The sequence below is a fragment of the Passer montanus genome, unplaced genomic scaffold (assembly GCF_014805655.1).
Source record: "Passer montanus isolate IOZ18808 unplaced genomic scaffold, ASM1480565v1 scaffold15, whole genome shotgun sequence".
Lineage (NCBI taxonomy): Eukaryota > Metazoa > Chordata > Aves > Passeriformes > Passeridae > Passer > Passer montanus.
The window spans coordinates 8208351-8228774 of NW_024362051.1; the positions used below are offsets into that span (position 1 = coordinate 8208351).

The 20424-nt window shown below is 48.1% G+C and overlaps 1 protein-coding gene across 1 annotated transcript in view; it reads right to left on the minus strand.

The window, feature by feature from the left end:
- MGAT4B (alpha-1,3-mannosyl-glycoprotein 4-beta-N-acetylglucosaminyltransferase B) overlaps positions 1-14270 on the minus strand; it is a 50700-nt gene extending 36430 nt beyond the window's left edge. Inside the window, exon 1 of the mRNA XM_039701590.1 lies at positions 14136-14270. Within this exon, the coding sequence (XP_039557524.1) occupies positions 14136-14232 (97 nt within the window). The 5' untranslated portion in view covers positions 14233-14270. The remainder of the gene's footprint in view (positions 1-14135) is intronic.
- Between the last annotated feature and the right edge of the window lie 6154 nt (positions 14271-20424).

Sequence of the window (20424 nt, forward strand, 5' to 3'; positions counted from 1 at the left end):
CATTTTCTGCTCATTCTCCAAGCTTAACGCTGAGGAGGTAAAAATGAAAAAGGACTGAATTGAATGGCTGAATTTGCCCTCTCAGCCTCAGCTCTGGATCCAGACCAGCCAGGTGAGGCTGCACCTCCCTGTCACCTCTGTGACATCAGCCTGTGTCAAAAAGAAAGGAAATTATTTTAATGAGGTTCTGCTGAATGCACACAGGTGGAACCAAGAGAAGAATAACCTCTAGTTTTAAGCTGCTTCATTTGCATCAGAAGGGGACATACTCCTCTGCAAACTCTTCCTCCTCTCCCCTTGTTACCCTGAGCAGCTCCTTCTTGCTATTTGACATCAGTAAGTAGATCATTACTTCACCAGCAGCACTTAAAATCTTCTGTAAGGTAAGATCCAATTGCAATTTTACATCCACATAGTTGCCCACACTGAAGAGCCCTGAAATGCTCTTAACGAGTTGTGTGCACAGGGATCAGCTCTTCACACATCAGCAGAGCAGGCTTGGGGAGCGACAGCTGCTTCCACAGTGCACAGGCAGTGGAGCAGTTTAAGGGGAAGAGAAATGGTATAAATAATTGAAATCACAGCAAGAAATGTAGGCAGAGCAGAGGGAAGGAGGGCACCTCCAAAGGAGCTGGCAGCAGGAGAAAAGGACTTCTCCTGAAGCCAAATGAAATACGAGTGCGTGTACAAAATCCACACCTTGCCAGTGTGCTACGCCACACACCAGCAGACTAAAGAATTTCTTGACCTTTTCTGCACTGGCTGGCAGTGATCTGAATTCTACCCACCTACAAGCTCTCTTGTCAACATCTTCCCTTTCCTCCTCTCCTTGAAATCCTCAAGTCTGATGCAAATGATTCCCATGTACATCCCAGCACTGCAGTGACCTTGGTAACCAAACAATGCTGATGAGTCAATGTGGATTTCAAATTCTGTCACTGACAAGCACCTCACCCACAGGGACCCACTCCTCCTGGCCCAGCCTTTCATGGTGAAGCTCTCTGAGAGGGTTCCCAGAGCACCCAGGACATTCAGGGCACACTAGAGAGGATCCTGGTCTCAGCTGGGGCCTCTGAGCACCATCAGGGGTACCTGCAGAAATGGCCACCTTTGGTTTGCAGGCTTGCAGAACAACTAACCAGCACTCTGGAACAACAGAAAAGTGCTGAAAGTTTCAATCCCAGGAGGAAAACACCTCCTTTGATGACCACAGCTGCTACAAAGGGCTAAAGGCTGTAATTTTGCCTGACCTTTAAATATTACAGCAATATTCCTTGACCTGCATTTTAGAAGTTATGAACAAACAGCACAACCCAGGCTAAGCGATCTGCCACTGTCTTGACAGATTTCCAAAGAGACATGAAATATCTGCCTTTCTGTGTGTGTGCATCGTGCAAGTCACTTGAGAGCTGTGCAGACAGCTGGAAAAAAACACAGTTTCTCTCTGGGTAGCGCTCACCCAAGCAGGAGATGGCAGGAGATCATTTATAATGCTCTGTGGAGGTAACACTTGGCATAACAGCCCCAGGAACAGCTCCATCACAACACTGGGTTGAAGAAAGGACACTTCAATTAGCAACTTAGCTAACCAGACACCTTTAATGGAGCAAGTAATGAGATTTCTTAATGAGTGGTTCATCTTAAGGGTGTGCAGTGATACCAAGACCCAGGTGAAAATGCTCATCCAGATCTCTGTGCAAGTCACGAGTGTGTGGGATGGATATCTTATTTTAAACAGCAATCAATGGATTTTAAGGAATCAGCTGTTGGACCTTGCCAGACTCCTCTTGCAGAGTGTCAGTATTTTTAGATAAAAGCCTGCACCAGGCATCACTGTAAAGCTGAGCCCTGTTCCTAGAGCCACAGGGCACACAACTGTGATCAGAAGAGTGAAGAAACCTTGATACTGACTCTTCTGTGTGAGCATTTAAATTTAAGAGCTGCTGTTCAAGAAGCATGTCACCAAAACCAAAAATGACCACAATTTTTAAACAAGACTCGTTTCCTAAAGAGCCTTCCAGAGGCTGCAAGGATCCCACATATCCTTTTCTCTACACACAACCTGCTTGGCAAGTGCCTTATTGGGTGTGCCCAGCTGCACATCACACCCTTGTGCAGCCTCCCTGTCCCAAATCCAAGCCTGACATGGAAGGGCTGAGCCTCATGTGCCTTTAGGGATATCCTCCAGTTGGGACAGGCAAGTGACAGCTCACGCTGGTGTGAACAGCAATTCTGGTGTCAAGAGCAAATTAGATTTCACAGCAAAAAGAGACACACCAACTCCTTGGATTTCAGCACAAAACTGGCCCTTGTAACCTCTCTCTGCCACATGAGGGAGGTTGGAAACCCAAGTCCATCTTGGACAGGACAGAATTTCTTCTTTGACTTCTGACTAAGAGCAAGGAAGCCCTTCTGTACTCCTAAAGACAACTGAGCCTTAACAAGGCTGCCATGCCAGCAAGTAAAGATGGGAACCTTGTGCTTTCAGAGGGTCTGCTACTGAGAAGCTGCATTTGGGCACTCTCCAGATGAATGATGGGACTCTTTCCCTGACAAAAGAGCCATGAACAGCATCTGTCCTCTGGAGTGCAAAGGAATGGTGCCAACTGCCAATCCTCCTCTTCCAGCTGGAGGACAGCTCGTGGGCAGCCATCTCAGCTGAGAGTCTCCAGATTGCTCCCATTGTGGGACACACAGCCTGGCTCACCAAGAGAGGCTGCAGCCAGCTCAGACATGCCTCAGTTCACTTGGGGAACACTTGATGTGAGGCTGGAGAGAAATGGCTCTCTGACAGCTGGAAAATGCAGTTGCCTAAGCTGCTGGGGGATAATGAAGGATCAGCCACTTCCTAGAGGTGCTTTTCACATTATTAGAGGTGTGTTTGTGTCACCCTTTCCTCTGACCATGGGGTCTCAGAGAACAGTTTCCATAATGCAAAGCTTTGAACGCTGTTAACTGAGCCAACCCCACCTAAATGTCACGGTCTCAGTCACTACAAAACTGTTCCTTTCTCTTTCTGCCATCCTCCATTCCATCCATGGGGTGTCCATTAGATTCACACACAAAGAGCTACCACAAGAGCCTCATTAGCTGACTGTACAACTGAATTTGTTTTGCAGCACAGCACTGTCCCCCCACACTGCAAGGCAGAGTTCTTGATGGGGGGATAAAAAATTGATCAATTAAAAAAATATCCTGCACACCTAAATGTTATATGCAGCTCTTCTGTCGGACTTAAAACAACAGCACTACCATCTGTAAAACAGGGAAAAAAACCCCAGGAAGTCTCTCAAAACAGCAGACCAAATGAAAGGAGAAAAAGATGAAGGAGGTTTCAAATCTGCCCTGGAGAGAATGTGTATCACAGCTTTAACCTGCTGTGGGGAGGGGGAAAAAAGGAAAAGGGCAGCAGAGACCAGAAATCAGATTTATTATGACCAACCAGGTAGATAAAAGATAGATGATCACCAAGAGAGGATGGCTGTGTTGGAATCAACCAGCTTCTGAAAATGTCTAGTCAGCTTTAGCATTTGATACACATGAAATCGGTGTCCACACAAGAGTATTCTACTGAAAGGATGGGATTTAATGCAGTTCAGATAATTATCTAGATCCTTCTTTATCCCATTAGTGGTTTTCATTCGCATCCTGGAACACCATAAGCGGATTGCTCAAGAATTATTTGCCATCCGCTGTTTCAAACCCGATTGGAATTATCTTTATACCTCAGTATGAAGAAAAGAGATTACATCCCTGCCAGGGCTTGCTGGAATGCCCTCTTTTCTGAGGCTTCCCTTGTCATTCTTGTACTATAAGGTGATGAAAAGAATCAGAAAATAATTGTCATGGACATGATTTTGCCCTCTCCTCCTCTTCCTTCCTCACATATGTGTTTGGGAGGAGGAGTAGGAGACGTTCTTCCCATTGCATCCCCTGCAGGAGATGCATCACTGCACCTGCAGAGAGATGAAGCTCAGCGAGACTTACTCATCAAATTACCCAGGACAGGATCCAAAAACGCTCCCAGCTTCCTTTTGCACCACGATCCACTCATAAAAGAACAGGGATGAAACTGTTAAAACCAATTAAAGTATCACTTGATGCACCAGCAGGAAGCAGGATTCAGGACACAGGAGATCCTGGGGCACATGCCAAACGTCACCTCTCGTGCTCTCTAGCAATCTATGGCACTGTGCAAGCTCTGCTGGAGATCAGGCCAATGTCACTCAAACACCCAACACAAGCCCTTGCTTCAAGGCCTAAAATAACAAGAAGACAAAATCCCCCTCCCAGCCACTCTAACTGCCTGCCAGGCTTTGTATTAATGGAAGAATTACGTCTCCATCCAGGTGTGGCAAGGACACAGCTCGTCTCCTCATGGGCAGCTGTGACTCTGACAGCAGTGAGGAAAGATGCCTGGGTACCACAAAAACCATCCCTTCTCCTTAAGGAACGTGAAGGGGGTAGTTATTCAGACCCAACATGAATAGGAATGCATGTATTTTTTTAAAGAATCGTGCTTTATGGCTGTGTAATGAGATCTGTAGGAGAGGTATCTCTATAAACAAGTTATTAAAAGGGGGAGGAGGGACACAATAATAGCAGGTGCCAATTACTCAGCTCCCAGCAGAGACTTTTCAATTTCTCACCTTCCCCCAAAGCAAGATGTGCCTCTGCATGGCACCACATTCACTTGCAAGTGTGAGACCCTTTGGAGTGTGGCTTCTCTCCCTCCCAGCAGAGCTCCACTGCCACCAGAGTGGGGCTGCCCCTCGCCCCACCAGCCCTGCACCAACGCACCATCAAATTATTTTGGAAACTGAATACAATCATATTTTTATTTGACTTCAGAATCTGGCCACTCCTCACATCAAGAGGAACAGTGAATTCACAAGCAGACTGCAACTGCCAGGTTTGCATCTCTGCAAGTATTTGCTTAGTTTTGGGAACAAAACGCCAGTAATGATTTTGTTATTTTAAGATAGCAGCATCGTTTCAGACAGTAAGTGTCCACCCTGGAGCTGTCAGAGGGACCCCATCCTTTAAGGCAAACACACGAAGGTAATGATTAATATTACAAAAGTAATTCGAGCCTCTAAAATCATTGTTTTCAAGATCAGCAAATAATTACCAAGGCCTTCAGCAATCAATACCCAAGATAAATAGAAGATTAAATTGCAAAAGAAACAGAAGAAAGTACTTAATATTTGCCAAACACATGCCAAATACACTTTTTCATGGTAACCAAATACTTACAGTAAATAGATATTTTAGCTAACTGGAGAGACACTTTCAGAAACTAATAAATTAATCCAATAAAACAGACAGACAGGGTGGAACCAGACATTAACGAAACACAAACTGATCTATACAGAGCCAACCCACAATCCAAGTCCTAATTATGCTCATCCACCACTCTGATACTTACCTCCCCCACCCAGGTCAGCTCTTTAGCTTGGGGAAAATACATGTTTCATGTGGATTCACTGGCACAACGAAGTGGAGAATTTCAGCCATCAAATGACAAAGCTTGTGCTCAGCCAGAATTTGCATTTCCAGTTTTTTTTTTCTCCTAAATACTCCTCGCTCCTCAAAGTTAGCAAATTAATCTCCTTTTGAACACAATTTTTGCTTTTCCTTCAGTTTAGCTGAAGCTCTGTATGTGAAGTTCAGGATGAGCTCCTGCTGCCCATCAGCACCAGCCGCCCCACACGTGACACCTGTGGAAACGTCCCCACGGCACATCCTCACTCTGGGGCCAGGGTGGTTAGTCCTGGGGCTGTGCCTGGCCTCACCACCACTCCAGGGACCCAGATGGACTCAGAACAACCCCTGAAGCTCGGTACAAGGACCAGCAGCATCTTCTTCCCAGGCAGCCTAAACCAGCTCCTACCCAAAATCACTGCTTGGTGTTAAGGGAGCCACGCTATTAGGCAAGTGCCTGGTAAAGTTCTTCAAAAAGTGGGTAACTTGAACTGGTCAAGATTAAGAGAGGGAAGACAAGGGAAGATCTCCATCCTGGTCATTTTCTACAATATCAAAGGAAGAAGAAAGGGATGAAACTGAGGGAAATAGAAGACAAAGAGAAAAGATATCAAAGCCAGCTCCAGAGAGCTCAATGAGAGATGGCACGAAAAAGGAATAGTTAAAACATGAAAGGTGAGATCAAATAAAAGTAAAAGATCACAGTCTGGGCACAGAGCAGAGGGAGGGGAGACCACCCCAACACTTCTGCTAGCATTAACTGAATAATTCATCTGACAGGTACTTGTCTGTGGTTGAGTCTGAGAGAGCTCAGCCGTAGCTGGATCAGCTCAGCAGATCCATTCATTCAGCCAGCAAAGCACACAGACAAACACTGCTCTTGTTTTTCACGTGGGGACACACCTTGGGGACACTGCACAGCAGTTCTGCTCCCCTGACTGTCTTTCGGGGAGGAATAAAGACATTTAATTCTCCCTCAGAAATCTTCTCCACCTTCTGCATGAAGTTCTTGGTACTGGCACTACTACACTTTAACTAAACCACTACACGTTTCCACTATACAAAATATATATACAGAGATCTTCAAGGAGCTAATTTCTCAGGACTAGAAGTGTTTCTTTGATTATTTACAAGAGCTTCTAAAGATTGCACAGCCTTTTGGTAGCACAGGCCTCCTCCCTAAGCCGTGACATTCCTCAGAACACTGACAATACACAGAGGATTTACTGCCACGTAAGTACAAGCAGTGAGTGACAAAAAAGGGTGTCCAGGTTGAACCTTCCAGAAAGCTCTTGGCATCACAGGGAGAGAAGAAAAATCTAAGGCAGACTTGAAAATGTGATCATTAAAAACTCATTGATGAACAGGTATGGACCAGACAGCAGCACTGACATAAGCCAACACCTTGCTCTTTCCACAGTTCAGTATCCATCCCACGACCAACAACTCCCAAACCACCAGAGTGATGATTATAGCCACAAGTAAATAGACACTGCAACACAACAAAACTCGTCATGAACATAAAAGACAGGTGGAGATTAATTTTTGCCCAAAAGCTTCTTTAAAGCCTAATGATTTACATTTTAACACCACTGCTGTCCACTTTAATATAAGCAGAAATTAAAATATCTCGCATCAAAGACATTTTCATGTGCATGTCTAGTCACTTCAAAATACAGATTAACCTTTAGGTAAGCATTTATCCTGTATGTAACACAGGAAGGATAGAATATTTAAACACTGGCAAGGCAGGGGCAGGCAGGAGAGAAGGCAGAGTTACAGAGCTGTCTCTGTGCATCAGAGATGCGTCCATGCTAATGCACTGATCCTGGAGACTCAAATGTGACTTGACACCGGGACAAAAACAGAAGGAGAATTGGCCAGTGACACAATTAATGCAGAAAGAGATTATTTAATACAGGAATCTGCCACTCCCAGACTTTCCTGCTTTGAAAGGGAAGCCTGACATAAGCTCGAAAATAAACCCAAGAAGGGCACTGCTGAATAAAAAGCCCCCTATGCTGCAATTCAAATGGAAAAGGCAGAAATTTTTTTCCCCTCCATCAAAGACAACAATCCTCTGCCTGTATCAGGAAGCTGCTAAGCAGATACTTGATCAGCCCTCCCTGAAAAGCCTCTCCTCCTAACAATGCTAACCTGCCCGCCTCCGCTGAAGCTCTTTGATTATTTTAATACTTTCCACAATCCTTTAATTTGCCCAGTGAGTTCTGCCACCACAGCAGCTCTCTTCAGCCACCCAATCTCCCAACCTCTTGATCTCTGTCTCATGAAAAAGAAAACTTGAACATTAGAATCGGCGCAATAATGACATGGAAAACCTTCACCCAGAACATTAAGCATCATCTCCAAGTATTTTTAGGCAGGTGGCTCAGCCTCAAGGGCTTCCTTCAAAGTCCTGGTGGCTGTGGATGCCTGTGCTGAGCCAGGCACCCCAGTAGGGTTCTTTATACCACAAACAGAAAAATTGGTCCTTTGGTGACTGGTTTGGGTTATGTGAAGAGGGAGAACCATGGATAATCCAAGCCTACCTGCAGCAGCCTTGCTAAAGCAATTTCTCCAGCACTTAGTGTCTTCAAGGCTTTCTGGAGATGACTGGCAGCTTCACTTAAATTAGCCAGCTACAGATGTGTTTTACATTAAACACTAAGTGAATAATCAATGAACATTCAGGATATAAGTACAAATCAATGATTTGTTTTAGATGAATCAAAGGGAATCACAAATGAGTTTTGTTCTCCAACAGAAGTAAACCAAGAGAAGTACTTGATGTAATTGGGGGTGTGTTAACCTCCTCTGACTCCTCCTCTCCTGTGCACTGACACAGACCCTGCTGTCACAGAAGCGTGGCAGTGTCCTCCAAACCCCTGTGACAAGAGATGCCACTGTCCCCAGAGAGCAGATGGGAACTGAGGCATGAAACCAGGCAGTCAATTGTTCCAAGACTGGGAGGGACACAGCACAGCAAGGCATGAATCCAAGTCTATGCTGGAGAACACAGGTTAGCAGGGAGCCCTTGTAACTTCAACTCCATCACACAGCCACAGCTCTTAGTGTGGGAGCAGCAATGGGACACAGCAACCACACACACAATACAGGTCAAGAGGCCCATTTAAAGGCCTTTAAAAAACTGCAAATAAACGAAAACAGATATACAGATGACTCCAGACAATGAACAACTTATTTTAATAAATGCATTTCAACAGATTACACAGTGCCCCTCGCTCTTGGGATGAATTTGTTCAAGTCACAGGCGCTGTAATTTTGCAAATGCTGCTGCATTCCAGCCACCAATTTCACACAATGTCTGCTGAGCACCACCCAGGCCACATAAAGTCTCTCAGAAATGCTCCTGCACACCTTTTTATTCACCATGCATTTTAATGACAGATTTCCAAACTCCATGGCCCCCTAGCCAGGTCCTTGCCTGCACCTCCTCAGCCCTCAAAAGCCCTTGCTGGGTCTCCTGCTGGCATCTCTCCTCCTGGGAAACGTTTGCAAGGGTTGCCGTGCAGTGATCCCAGCTCAAACCAGGGCTTTCACTCGTATCCATTTCGCTGCAGGCAGTGCCCAAGACCTCAAAGAAACTACAAAAACCTGAAGTCAAGCTGGTGCAGGCAACAGAAATGAAAAAGCAGCGGGAACCCCACATGCCGCAGGACACGGCTCGTCTTTAACAATATCAAGCTTTGACTCTGCTGCTTCCAGAGCAGATTAGTGTTCACGGCTTTTATGCACTATAGAAGAAGACTTTGTAAACACACTCAGAGGAACATCCCTCCAGGACAAAGTTTGCTTCCCACAAAGGACACCCCCAGAGAGCAGAGCATCCCGCCGTGCGCGGCGCTGCACGAGGGATATTTCCTTACAGAGCCCTCCCTGCTGCTCCAGAGGAACAGCCACGCTGCAGGCAGGGCCCCACAGCCACCAAACCCAGCATCCTGCTCCTCACCACACCCACACACCAAGGGAGAAACCCTGTGCTCAGACCTGCACCAAGACACCCAGCAGGATGCGTGTGCTGAGTCCTTCAAGGAGCTCTGCACGCCTGCTCTGAAGCGCTTCACAACATCCCCAGGAAAAACAGCTCCCACAAGGTCAGCATCCAAAATACCACAGTCACAACTGATCTCAGGGGTGTGAAGCCACCACGCAAACAGCAACCCCCTTTGCAGGCAAACCCGCAGGTACAGAGCTGGCTGCAGCTGGGGTTTTACAATGGATGCCAGGAGCTGGCTGGCAGTGAGCAACTAGAAATCATTAAAAGCTGACAGAGAAAAAACTTGCCAGGGGAAGCCTGCACAGGCAGCATGGGTACAGAGCCTCCCCTGAGCTACACAGCCATACCGAGGAGGTAACATGCCAGCCTCTACACACAGCATTTCCAATGGGAGTCTCCTAAGAGGTTCAACACAAGATTTAAAATTTCCTGTCCAATTAAAAATCAAATATCCTCCAGCATTTATGGCTCTGGCATAAGCTGCAAAGGGCAAAGAGAAGGGTTGCATAAACAGCACATGGCTGATCAGTCAGTCAAGATAAGAACAAACATTACGGATGAGAACTAAAGAGTTTTCACCACTGGAAATTAAAAAAAACCACAACAATTTAATTGGTAGGTTAAATTGTTTGCCTTCATCCTACCTGTATTTGTGACTCACCTAAAGTCATGAAACGTTCTTGGTTTTACCAATCCCTCACTGAGTCCCCTAGAGTCCCCACATTGGGCACCTGAACCTGCTTGTGCCTTCCCAAAGCCTGATCCTCCACAGTCAAGTCCTACACGTCCAACACCTGACACCAGGTTACAAAAGAGCTTTCTGCATGGCAGCTCACGGTTTTGGGAAGTGAAACCGTATTTAAATCTAAAATCAGCAAAGAGAGAATATCAGACTTTGGCCAAGACACCCACCACCATGACGCACAGCACGTGGCCCACCTCCGAACAGGACGTGATGCTGGACACCTGCTGCCTGGGTGAGCGCCTGTGCTATTTGAGGCTGCCCTTCTCTTCCCACTCCAGCAGACTATTTCAAACCCCATTTATAATTGGAAAGAGGCAGCATCTGTTTTTGCAGACCATGAGGTCAAAACTTTACTAATAAACACAGCACAGCAGAACACCATTAGCGGGTAAACAAGCCCTGAGCTGGTCTCGGAAAAGCAGCTCTAGAGATGGTTTGTTCTGGGTTTTTTTTTCCTTTCAATTAATTGTTTTGTCCTCCCAACACAGAGTGGGAAGACAAGCAGACTCTGCAATGCCTTACATTTTAATATCATATTATTCCCCACTAGAGGCAATGCGGACACCTTGCCAGACTTCCCCAGAACTCAGCGACATCAGCAACTCAGGAGCACTGGGAGTTGTCCCATCACTCACAGGGCATGAGTGATATCACAGGACTGGCAAACACAAAGCCTATCTTTGAAAAATACAGGTATGGGAATAAGGAAGCAGGAATTTATAGAATAATCAGGTTAACTTCAGTTAAAATGCTTAGAAGAAAAGGAGAACTTCAGCAAGACATAACCTCTGTTCATCAAGAACAAATCACGTCAAATCTATCATGTTTCTTTCTGTGACAGGGTGTTAGGACTTGCAGGAAGGAGAAGAAACAAAGATTTCAGAGACATCTGATGGTGTCTGAAGGGATATCCCCACAGTGAAGCCAGGGATGCAGGGATTGGCCTGAGCTGCCCGAAGGTAGGACCACCACTGCTGGGAGACCACCTGTGAGTGGGGCACTGCTCTTTGAGCACAGACTGGGGGGCTCTGCTGAAGCTGCTTCCAGTGGAACCCATCCCAGACCCAACACCAATTGGTGTTTTCATCCACAACTTGGCTGATGGCAGAGACACAGGCTAACTGCCCTGGAAGGCTACACCAAGCTGAGAGGGACTGCAAGCATGCAGGAGGACAAGATCAGAATTCAAAACAATCACGATAATTTACAAGATGCAGTCTGGAAAAAAAAAAGGATACAGTTCAAGAAGGACAAGTGTGAGGTAATGCAATTGGTAAGAATAATTAACCAGGCAAACACAAGATAAGGAATGAAAAGCAGGACAACATCTGGAGAGGAACAGTTGAAGGGTTGACAGGATAAAAAATAAACATGAGTCACCTATGGCAAAAGTGAAACGCACACACAGTGGGATGTATAAACAGGATCATTGTTAGTAAAAGCTACAAAGTAACGCTTAGTGTTCCAAACAAAAATACAGCAGCAACTTCAGCCCTTTATCCAGGTTAAGCATCACCCCTCATTAAGGATGATGGTCCAGAAGAGAGTAACAAGCAACTGCCGACCAAGAATACATGACCTAAAAAATAGTGATCAAAGGAACCAGTGTGGTTTAGTCTGTATTAGTAAGGGAAATGGTAGCAAGTTCCAAATATCTACTGGCTGCAAAGAAGGACAGAAGGAACTTTTCTGCCTATTCCCAACAGATGGAAAAAAAGGAGAGCAATCCTGAAACTAAACTGAAGAAAAAGACATTTCTGTACAAATCATAAGAAAAGCCTAATATGAGGGCTGCTAAATGTCAAACAGATTGTCTGGGGAGCTTAGGAGTCCCCGCATCGAAGGTTTTTAAGAACAAACACAACAAACATCTGTCAGGAAGGGGCTGGTTATCAGCGATCCTGCGGAGGGCAGGAGATGGACTCAATGACCTCTCAAGGTCTTCTCCAGCTCTGTACTGAAACATTTACTGATAGGTAAATGTCCACAATAGCTGAAAGCTGCTGTGCTGCCACAGCCAGCCGTGCCCTGCTGTGGCCACTGCTGTGTGCAGCCACAATCTGCTGCTGCCAGAGGAAAACGCACATCCCAGAGAAGGACCTGCCGAGAGGGACAGGGACACTGGTACCCAGGGGTGCTGTTTTGGCACTTGCATGAGCCACAGGGAAAAGCTGCTTGTTAAAAAATTAAAGTGTGTCAAAGGACAACACAGCCCAGACTGCCTAGTGGGGTTGGCCACCCTGCTTCTGGAAGCAGGAGGGGCTGCTCGGAGCCCACACAGCACTGCACGCTGCTTTCTATTCATGAGAGGAAGCTGCAAGCAAAGCCACTGCTCAGTGGTAACCACAGGGCAGTTCTCAGAGCTTTCCTGTGCCCCTGCACAACTACTGTGGTCTAGTACTTCTGTCTGAAAGCAACACACAACAGCAACACCTGGGTCTGCAAACGTTTTGGCCACTTAAAAATACCACCAGCAGAAGCAAAGCAATCCCTGGTACAGAGGCAGCACCCCTGCGTTGCAAACGCCCACCACACAAACCTCTGCAGGAGGCAGCTCTGGTGGGATTCAAATCACCTTAGCAGCACAACAGGGAAGCTTTCAGTGATGAATGAGGCAGAGGATTCCAAGAGCCACCTGTCACACACCTGCAGCTGCCAGGACAAAATCCCAGGCACTCCAAGACTGCTGCCAAGGAAGGGGCTGGGTGGGTTCATGTCATCCTGCCCCAAAAACCTTCCCCAAGAGCTGCCCAGCCCTGATGCTGGCCTTGCACTACACACAAGCTGCACCTTGTGATGGTGCATGGTGTGCCACAGGACTGCAAATCCAGCAAGTCACAGCTTTGCTCAGCAAAAGCTGCTTCTCACCTGTGGCAGGCAGAGATGCTTCTATAGCAAGTGGGAGGAGAGAGTCAAGGCCTGGCTGGACCACACACCTTTAATGACCTCTAAAAGTGCAGGAACTGGAAGAGCTGAGCAATTACCACAGGTGTAGGAGGTTACACACTCATACACAGTACAGAGACACAATTCAGAAGCAACTGTCACAATTCCAGGTCAGAATAAGTCCAGTGCACTGCTTGAGTGAGAGACTGGGTGGAGAAAAGCAACTGTTGTGCTGTCAGGAAAAACAAGCAGCAAGCATCTCTGTAACACCTGCACAGGATTCCTCTGCAGCCTCGGTGGGACGGGGCCCTGCACCTCTGCTCTGCAGCTGCCTACTCGGTGCAAAGCCAGCACCAATATTTGTGTGCTGAAGCCACAGCTGTCACACCTGTCCCACACGCGCTGAAGTTACCGGACTCAGCTTGGAGCCACAAGAGACACATTTAGAGAAGGCAGAGATGCTCAGATCTCCCCTCACCAGTTTGCCCAAAGAACCCCCAGCATCTGAGAGCTTCCCCCAGTTGCTGGCACTACCACGCAGATTTAACCCACCTGGCTCCACCGCCCATGAAGGTTTTGGCCATAAACATGGGGATGCAAAGAAGCACATCACCAAAGCAAAGCCAAGCCACCCCGACCTGGACAACAGCCCGCCCCATCACCCAGAGCCCCCCGACCCTCCGTGGGCACCCCTGGCACAGCACGCCGGCTGGGTACCTCCCGCCCAGCCGGGCACGGGCAGTCGCTCCAGGGTTCCACAGGTCGCGGTCCCGTGGGGACCAGGGGGTACCGCGGGGCCAGGGGCGCACAGAGCCCCGCCGAGTCCGCACCGTGGGGCTCCAGCCGGATCCTGCCCTTAGGGATCCCGCAGGATGCTCACCGGCTCTGCATCCCAACGCACCCCCGGGGTGCAGCCGGGCCCGGCTCGCCGAGTCCCCGCACGCCCTCCCCGGCGGCGGGGCGGCGGCCGGGTCCCCGCGGAGGCGGCCGAGCCCCCCTTACCTTTGTGCCCGCCGAAGGCGCCGTACCAGGAGAGCGAGAGCAGCGCGCACAGGCAGCCGAGCAGCAGCGTGAGCGCCGTGCCGCTGCGGAGCCTCATCGCCTCCTCGCCGGCGGGGGCGGCCGCATGTCCCGGGCGCGGCGAAAGGGAGGGGCCCAGGGGCGGGGCGGCAGCGGGTGAAGGGCGCCCTCGTGCGGGGGAATGAGGGAGTGCAGAGGGGCGGGATGAGTGAGTGTGAGTGTGAGTGTGAGTGTGAGTGTGAGTGTGAGAGTGTGAGAGTGAGTGTGAGTGTGAGTGTGAACGTGTGTGTGAGTGTGTGAGTGTGAGTGTGTCTGTGTGTGAGTGTGTGTGTTTGTGTGTGAGTGTGAGTGTGAGTGTGAGTGTGAACGTGTGTGTGAGTGTGTGTGTGAGTGTGTGTGAATGTGAGTCTTTGAGAGTGAGTGTGAGTCTGTGAGAGTGAGTGTGTGTATGTGAGTGTCTGAGAATGTGTGTCTGTGTGAGAGTGAGTGTGTGAGAATGTGTGTGTGTATGAGTGTGTGAGTGTGTGTGAGAATGTGTGTGTATAAATATGTGAGAGTATGAGTGTGTGAGTGTGAGTGAGAATGTGTGTGTGAGTGAGAGTATGAGTGTGTGAGTGAGTCTGTGTATGAGTGTGAGAGTGTGAGTGTGAGAGTGAGTGTGTGTGTGAGAGTATGAGTGTGTGTGAGTATGTGAGTGTCTGAGAATGTGTGTGTCTGTGTGGGAGTATGTGAGCGTGTGAGAATGTGTGTGTATGAGTGTGTGTGACTGTGTGTGTATGAATGTGTGAGAGTGTGTGAGTGTGTGAGAACGTGAGAGTATGAGTGTCTGTGAGTGTGAGTGAGAATGTGTGTGTGTCTATGAGTATCTGAGAATATGGGTGTGCATGAGTATGTGAGAGTATGGGTGTGTATGAGTATGTGTGTGTGTGAGTGTAAGTGCATGTGTCTGTGTGTGTCTGCACATCTCTGTCTGTACATGTCTGTGTGTGTGTATCTGTGTCTGTGAGCATGTGACGGTGTGAGATTGTGTCTGAGATTGTGTGTCTGTGTGTGTATGTGTGTGTGTGCCCTTATGTGTGTGTGTGTGTCTGTCCATGTCCCTCCGTGTACGTGTGTGCAAGAGTGCAAGCTCACGGGTTCCATGTATCAATGCACACACCTGTAACCTTGGCTTACTCCTGTCGACGCACACCTGCCTCCTCATGCCCATCCGTATGTGCCTACAGAGCTACAGATGAACCTGTGGGTGCCTGCGTGGGTCTGTACGTGTGTGTGTGCCCATATGTGTCGCTCTGTGTCCATATGTCTGTCTGTGTGTGTGAGCACGCACCCAGGTCCGTCTGTCTGCAGTGTGGGGGTGTGCAGCACTGTGGCCGTGCCAGGGTTTTGCAATCCCTGCAGGTGGAGCCCCGGGAATGGCGTGGCCCCGCGGTGTCACGGGTGGGTGCCCTGGAGGGAGGTGTGTGCTCAGCCCCCGGGCACAGGGATGTCCCCACGGCGTGTGCACAGCTGGGGCTGCAGGATGAGGAGCCGTGCAGCGCATCCTCGCTGCCATTCCCAAAGCGTTTCATCTTGGTTAAGGAAACAGCATCCAATGTTTATTGAGAGAAAATCAATGCCAAAGAACATCACAAGCGGAAGCTGCTGCCTGGAAGGACGCTGTCCCTCTTCCAAAGCACCTGGCATCCAGGGGTTATGACCTCAAGCTGCTTGCCTGGGTGAAGGACAGAAGAAATCAGATTACAAAATTATGTTGCTTCTGTTTTCTTCTGTTAATGGGTTCAGCTTATTCCATTACAGACCGTACTGTGAGGTCAGGCTCCACAGGCATTTATTTGCTTTCACCATCTGAACTTGTTTCTGTGAGTGGGCACGAGGTCAGGCAGCTCAGGTGCGCTGTACACGGGTACATAACTCCTGAACCAGCGAAAGCTGTCATCTCCCATTCCCCAGAGCCCTTTTAGCAAGTAAATATTTCTCAGAGATGTAAACGCCGCAGGACTGGCTTCCAGCGATCGAAGCCTGCTGCCTGCAGTGTCTGGGCCAGCCGGGTGCGGTGCACAGCGAGGCGTGCGCCGTGCCAGAGGCGGGGCAGGCGCTGGCAGGGCTCGGATGCCATCCCAGGCGGGGAGGAGCCGGGAGCCAGCTGCCCTCCGCGGGCACATCCCCGCCCAGCAGCACTCCAGCACACACGGGAATTCTCCTGAAAGGAAGATCTGCCAAACAGGCACCCACTGTGTTTCCTCCTGGGAAGGTGATGAAGGGAGCCCAGCGCTCAGCAAGGCGCAGGGGCTGCCTCGAGGCGCTCTGGGTGCCTCGTTTATGAGGAAAAGCACAGCTCGCCCATTTCTGCAGTCTTGCCTAACTGCATCCTTAGAATATCCCGCAGTTCATGAAATAAAGCACGTTTTTCAGATCTTGAAATGGCCTCTGCCGGTGGTTAGAAAATCCGGGCAGGAAATCGGCAGAGGGAGCCCTTTGGACGGCAACAAAAGTTTCTGCCTCCTCCCTCCTCTGCCAGGAGGAGCCACAGGGCCCAGCACAGAGCACACCCCCGAGCAGGGACTGCCCTGAGCAGGGAAATGCCCGGAGCAGAACTCTCCGGAACGCTGAAAAAACCCCTCGGGGCGGTACCCGGACCTGCGCATCCTGATCTGGATTTCACAAAGCGTTGTCCCCACCAGAACGCGAGCCAGCAGCGAGTCCGCAGGAATTCACGGCAGCCCTCCCTAAAGGTGGCAGACAAGCAAGAGCTGCTGGTGGGGAAACATTGTACTCCATGAAATGTTGGCTGTTTGTTTTCAGAGGTGCAAAATGCTCCCACCACTCGGGTTATCTGGTGCGTCAGCAGCAGAAGAGAGGGGAGGAACATTAATAATTTCTCCAAGACAATTAATTAGACTCTTTCCCAAGGATAAAGTTGAATCTAATTTCTGCTGTTATACTTTGTCTTCATAAAAGTCTGAAGAAATTAATGAGCTTTATATCACCCTCTCATGATAAAAACCTTGGGTGCTCTTGGAAAAAATGAGGGACTCAGCCAAATTGTAGCACCTGCTATTTTTTTCTCAGACCTGCAAAGGTCTCTTTTATTCTTGATGTCCATTCTTTTTTTCCCAGTTTTCTCTTTTATTCTGTTTTTAAAATTTTGAGCAAGTTTTGAGCAAATTTTGAGCAAGTTTTTGAGCTTTGGTCCTTTTGCAGAGCAAAGATTAAAATGTGAATTGCAGAGAACCAAACCCCTGGCAAATGGCAAATACAGAGAAAAGGGTGGGTTTTTTTAATCTTTGTACAGATGATGTTGGCAATGCTGAGCATGCTGCAGAAATGAGGGGCCTTCATAAGAAACACTCCCATAGCAATCCACAGATCCTGAGGCCATTACAAAAGTTAGAAAGAGAAAACATTTATTAGGTCTAGGTATAAAATGTAATCCAGATTGATAGCTGATTTTATCTAGTGCTCTAAAGAGTTTGACCCATCTTTAGGCTTGATCCTCCCCAGGCTGCTTTATGCAAGAAACAAAATAATTTCATTCTCTGTGTTTTGTAGGCTGCTGTGTTCAAACATCACCATGGCTTGTTTCACTGCTGTATAAATGTTTCCAAATCTCCTTAGCCATGAGAGAGGAAAATGACAACAAGGTGCTTTACCTTCAAAGTGTTGACATTAATTTAATTTAATTCAGGGCAAAAGCTACAAGTCAGATTCTCAAAGCAACACTAGCTCCAAGAAATTTCATTGGTTGCAAAAAATGCTTTTTCACCTCCAGGAACACAAAATCCTTATGGAGCTGCATGACACTCCTAGTGTGCTTGTACCTTGTGCCTGCTCTCTACCTGTTCTTCCTATTTGCTCCTGTGTCCCAGTGAAAAAAAACTGTGCCAGAGTTTTCTGCCTTGAACAGTTCCAGCAATGAGGAGCTGCTGAGCCTGTGTAAACACCTGATGTGGCACAGCCAAACTTCAGGAAAGCTCAGCATCAGAAATGAGACAGCAAAAAACTCCCTGCTCGGCTTTGTGCTCTGCCTGTGCCAATGAGGAAGGAGGGTTCTGCTTCCGAGGCATGAGCAGGGTTTTCACTGGGCTGGAGGAGGAAAGCAGAGGTCATGGGACCGGGCTGAGTCACCCGTGTCCAACCCGATGTGTCTGGAGGATCCTGCAGCTCTCCAGAAGCCTCTGGAAGGAGCGTGAGGGATTGCTGTGTGTGGATGGGGAGCTTGGTGCAGCCTGGAGAGCTGAGCATGGTCCCTCCATCACCACACACATCCTGCAGAGCCGGGGGACACAGGAGTCAAACCCTCCCCTCCTCACCAGGACTGCTGGGACAGTGATGGGAGCCTCAGGCTGGAGCAATGATCTGGGGGAAAATTTCCTCTGGAAAATTTCCTCATCAGCCTCTGCTGTGGCTTGCAAGCAAGGAAAGATTGGACATTTCCCCTCCTCCAGCCCACCTTCTTCCCCCCAGGGCTTTACTGCAAACATAAGAAGTTTGGACAGAAGGCATATTTCTGGTGATTGTGCCCTCAGAACAAAAACCTCACCAAATATTTTTAAACATTTCCCAGCAGGAGTGGGTGTAGAGAGAAAGCAGAGCACTGAAGGGATGCTAATTGCTCCTTTTTAAGCCTTTCCTCTCTAACTTGAATTTTTAAACTCCAACAGCTTTTTTTCCCTGTTCCCTTTACTGTTCCTTTGCTACATCCATCTGTGGAGCTGGCTGCTCAGCACCCCGGGCCAACAAGGCACTTTTTGGGGAAGGGGTTGCTGTGATGCTATGGCATTCCTAAGGAATCATAAGAAAATATCCACATAGCCACTACTTCATGCTGAGAATGCCGAAATCCAGATCCACTTACAAACAGAATGAGAAACTTCTCAAGTGGATGTGGGACCAGAGCACAGCTCCTCACACGGCTTCTCCAGGGGGCTGAGGACCGGGCAGGGGCTGGAGGTAATGGTCTGAGCTGAGAAGGGCTTGCTGGGAGGAAATCCCCGACCTCGAGGAGGAGGAGGAGGAGGCTGAGTCACCCCCGTCCCGTGATCGGTGAGGTAAGCCAACAACGGGCCGGTGAAAGCCTGTTTGCCTTATGTTTTGTAAAAGTGCATGATGTCACACCCAGAAGGCTGAGCGTGACTCAGCATGTCCCACCAGGAGAAATGGACTCAAGTGGACACAGAGGAAAACGCAGATTTCTGATTTTACTCTAGTGCATTGATTGATAAATGTAACAATCAATTAGCCTGGAGACAGAACTGATGTAAAAAGACACAGCAACTTGAGGACAACCACCCATGCCTCAAACTCCCCTCAAACACAGGCAGGGATGGAGAAGGGAATAGGAATTGGAGCTGTCTGGGACAGCCTGGAACCTAAGGAATGAATGTGCTGGAGCTGGGTCTCAAAATACACTCTGTGGCTTTATAGATGGGACAAAAGTGACCCTCGGGGTCCCCAAAAACAGGACATGAGATGGGCATGCTGGAGGTGCTGCTTGCTGAGGCACATCCAACACTGGCAGAGTGTCCTGTACTCCATCTCCTGCTTCTCCTGGTGCCACAATAGATTTTATGGAGAAAAAACATAATCCAACAAAGTCAAGTCATCAGCTTTCACTGACATTTTCAGACATAAGGATACACACAATAAACAGGCAAAAGGGAAGGTGAACGCCATACAGATTTGCTGCCTGCCCCAACCTTTCAATATTTCCTGCTGTAAAAGCCGCTGAATCATTTCCCACACAGCATCCTCCATGCTTCCACCTAAGTCTGCTGGTGTTTAAACTTTAACCCACTGCTTTACAGTGGAAACATTAGCCATGTCATACCTAGAAACTGAATTTTCTAGAAAGCATTTTAACTTAAATGGGGCAAACTTTTCCACTGTAAATACTATTTTCCAGGAAAGGGTTGCAATTTCAACATTGCCACGCATATGCCAAAAATGTGTCTACATGAAAGGCCAAGTGCTTTAACATATATACTTTAGGTCAAGAAATGAACTACCTTCTGATGGTTGAAATTAAAATTTATGTTTCTCTTGATTACAGAAGATGATAAATCATGACATAGTTTCTCCTAAGTTCTTAATATCTTAAACCAAGCAATATAGCACCAAGAGTCAGAGTGGTCAGGCCCTTGGGTGAGAAGATATTAACACCAACAAGGAACCTAATAATCATTGATCCATCATTATTTAATTATGCTTGGACAGCACAGACGGTGTGTTCTGCCAGCTGAACCCTCCCGTGGCTGGATTAAGATGCCTG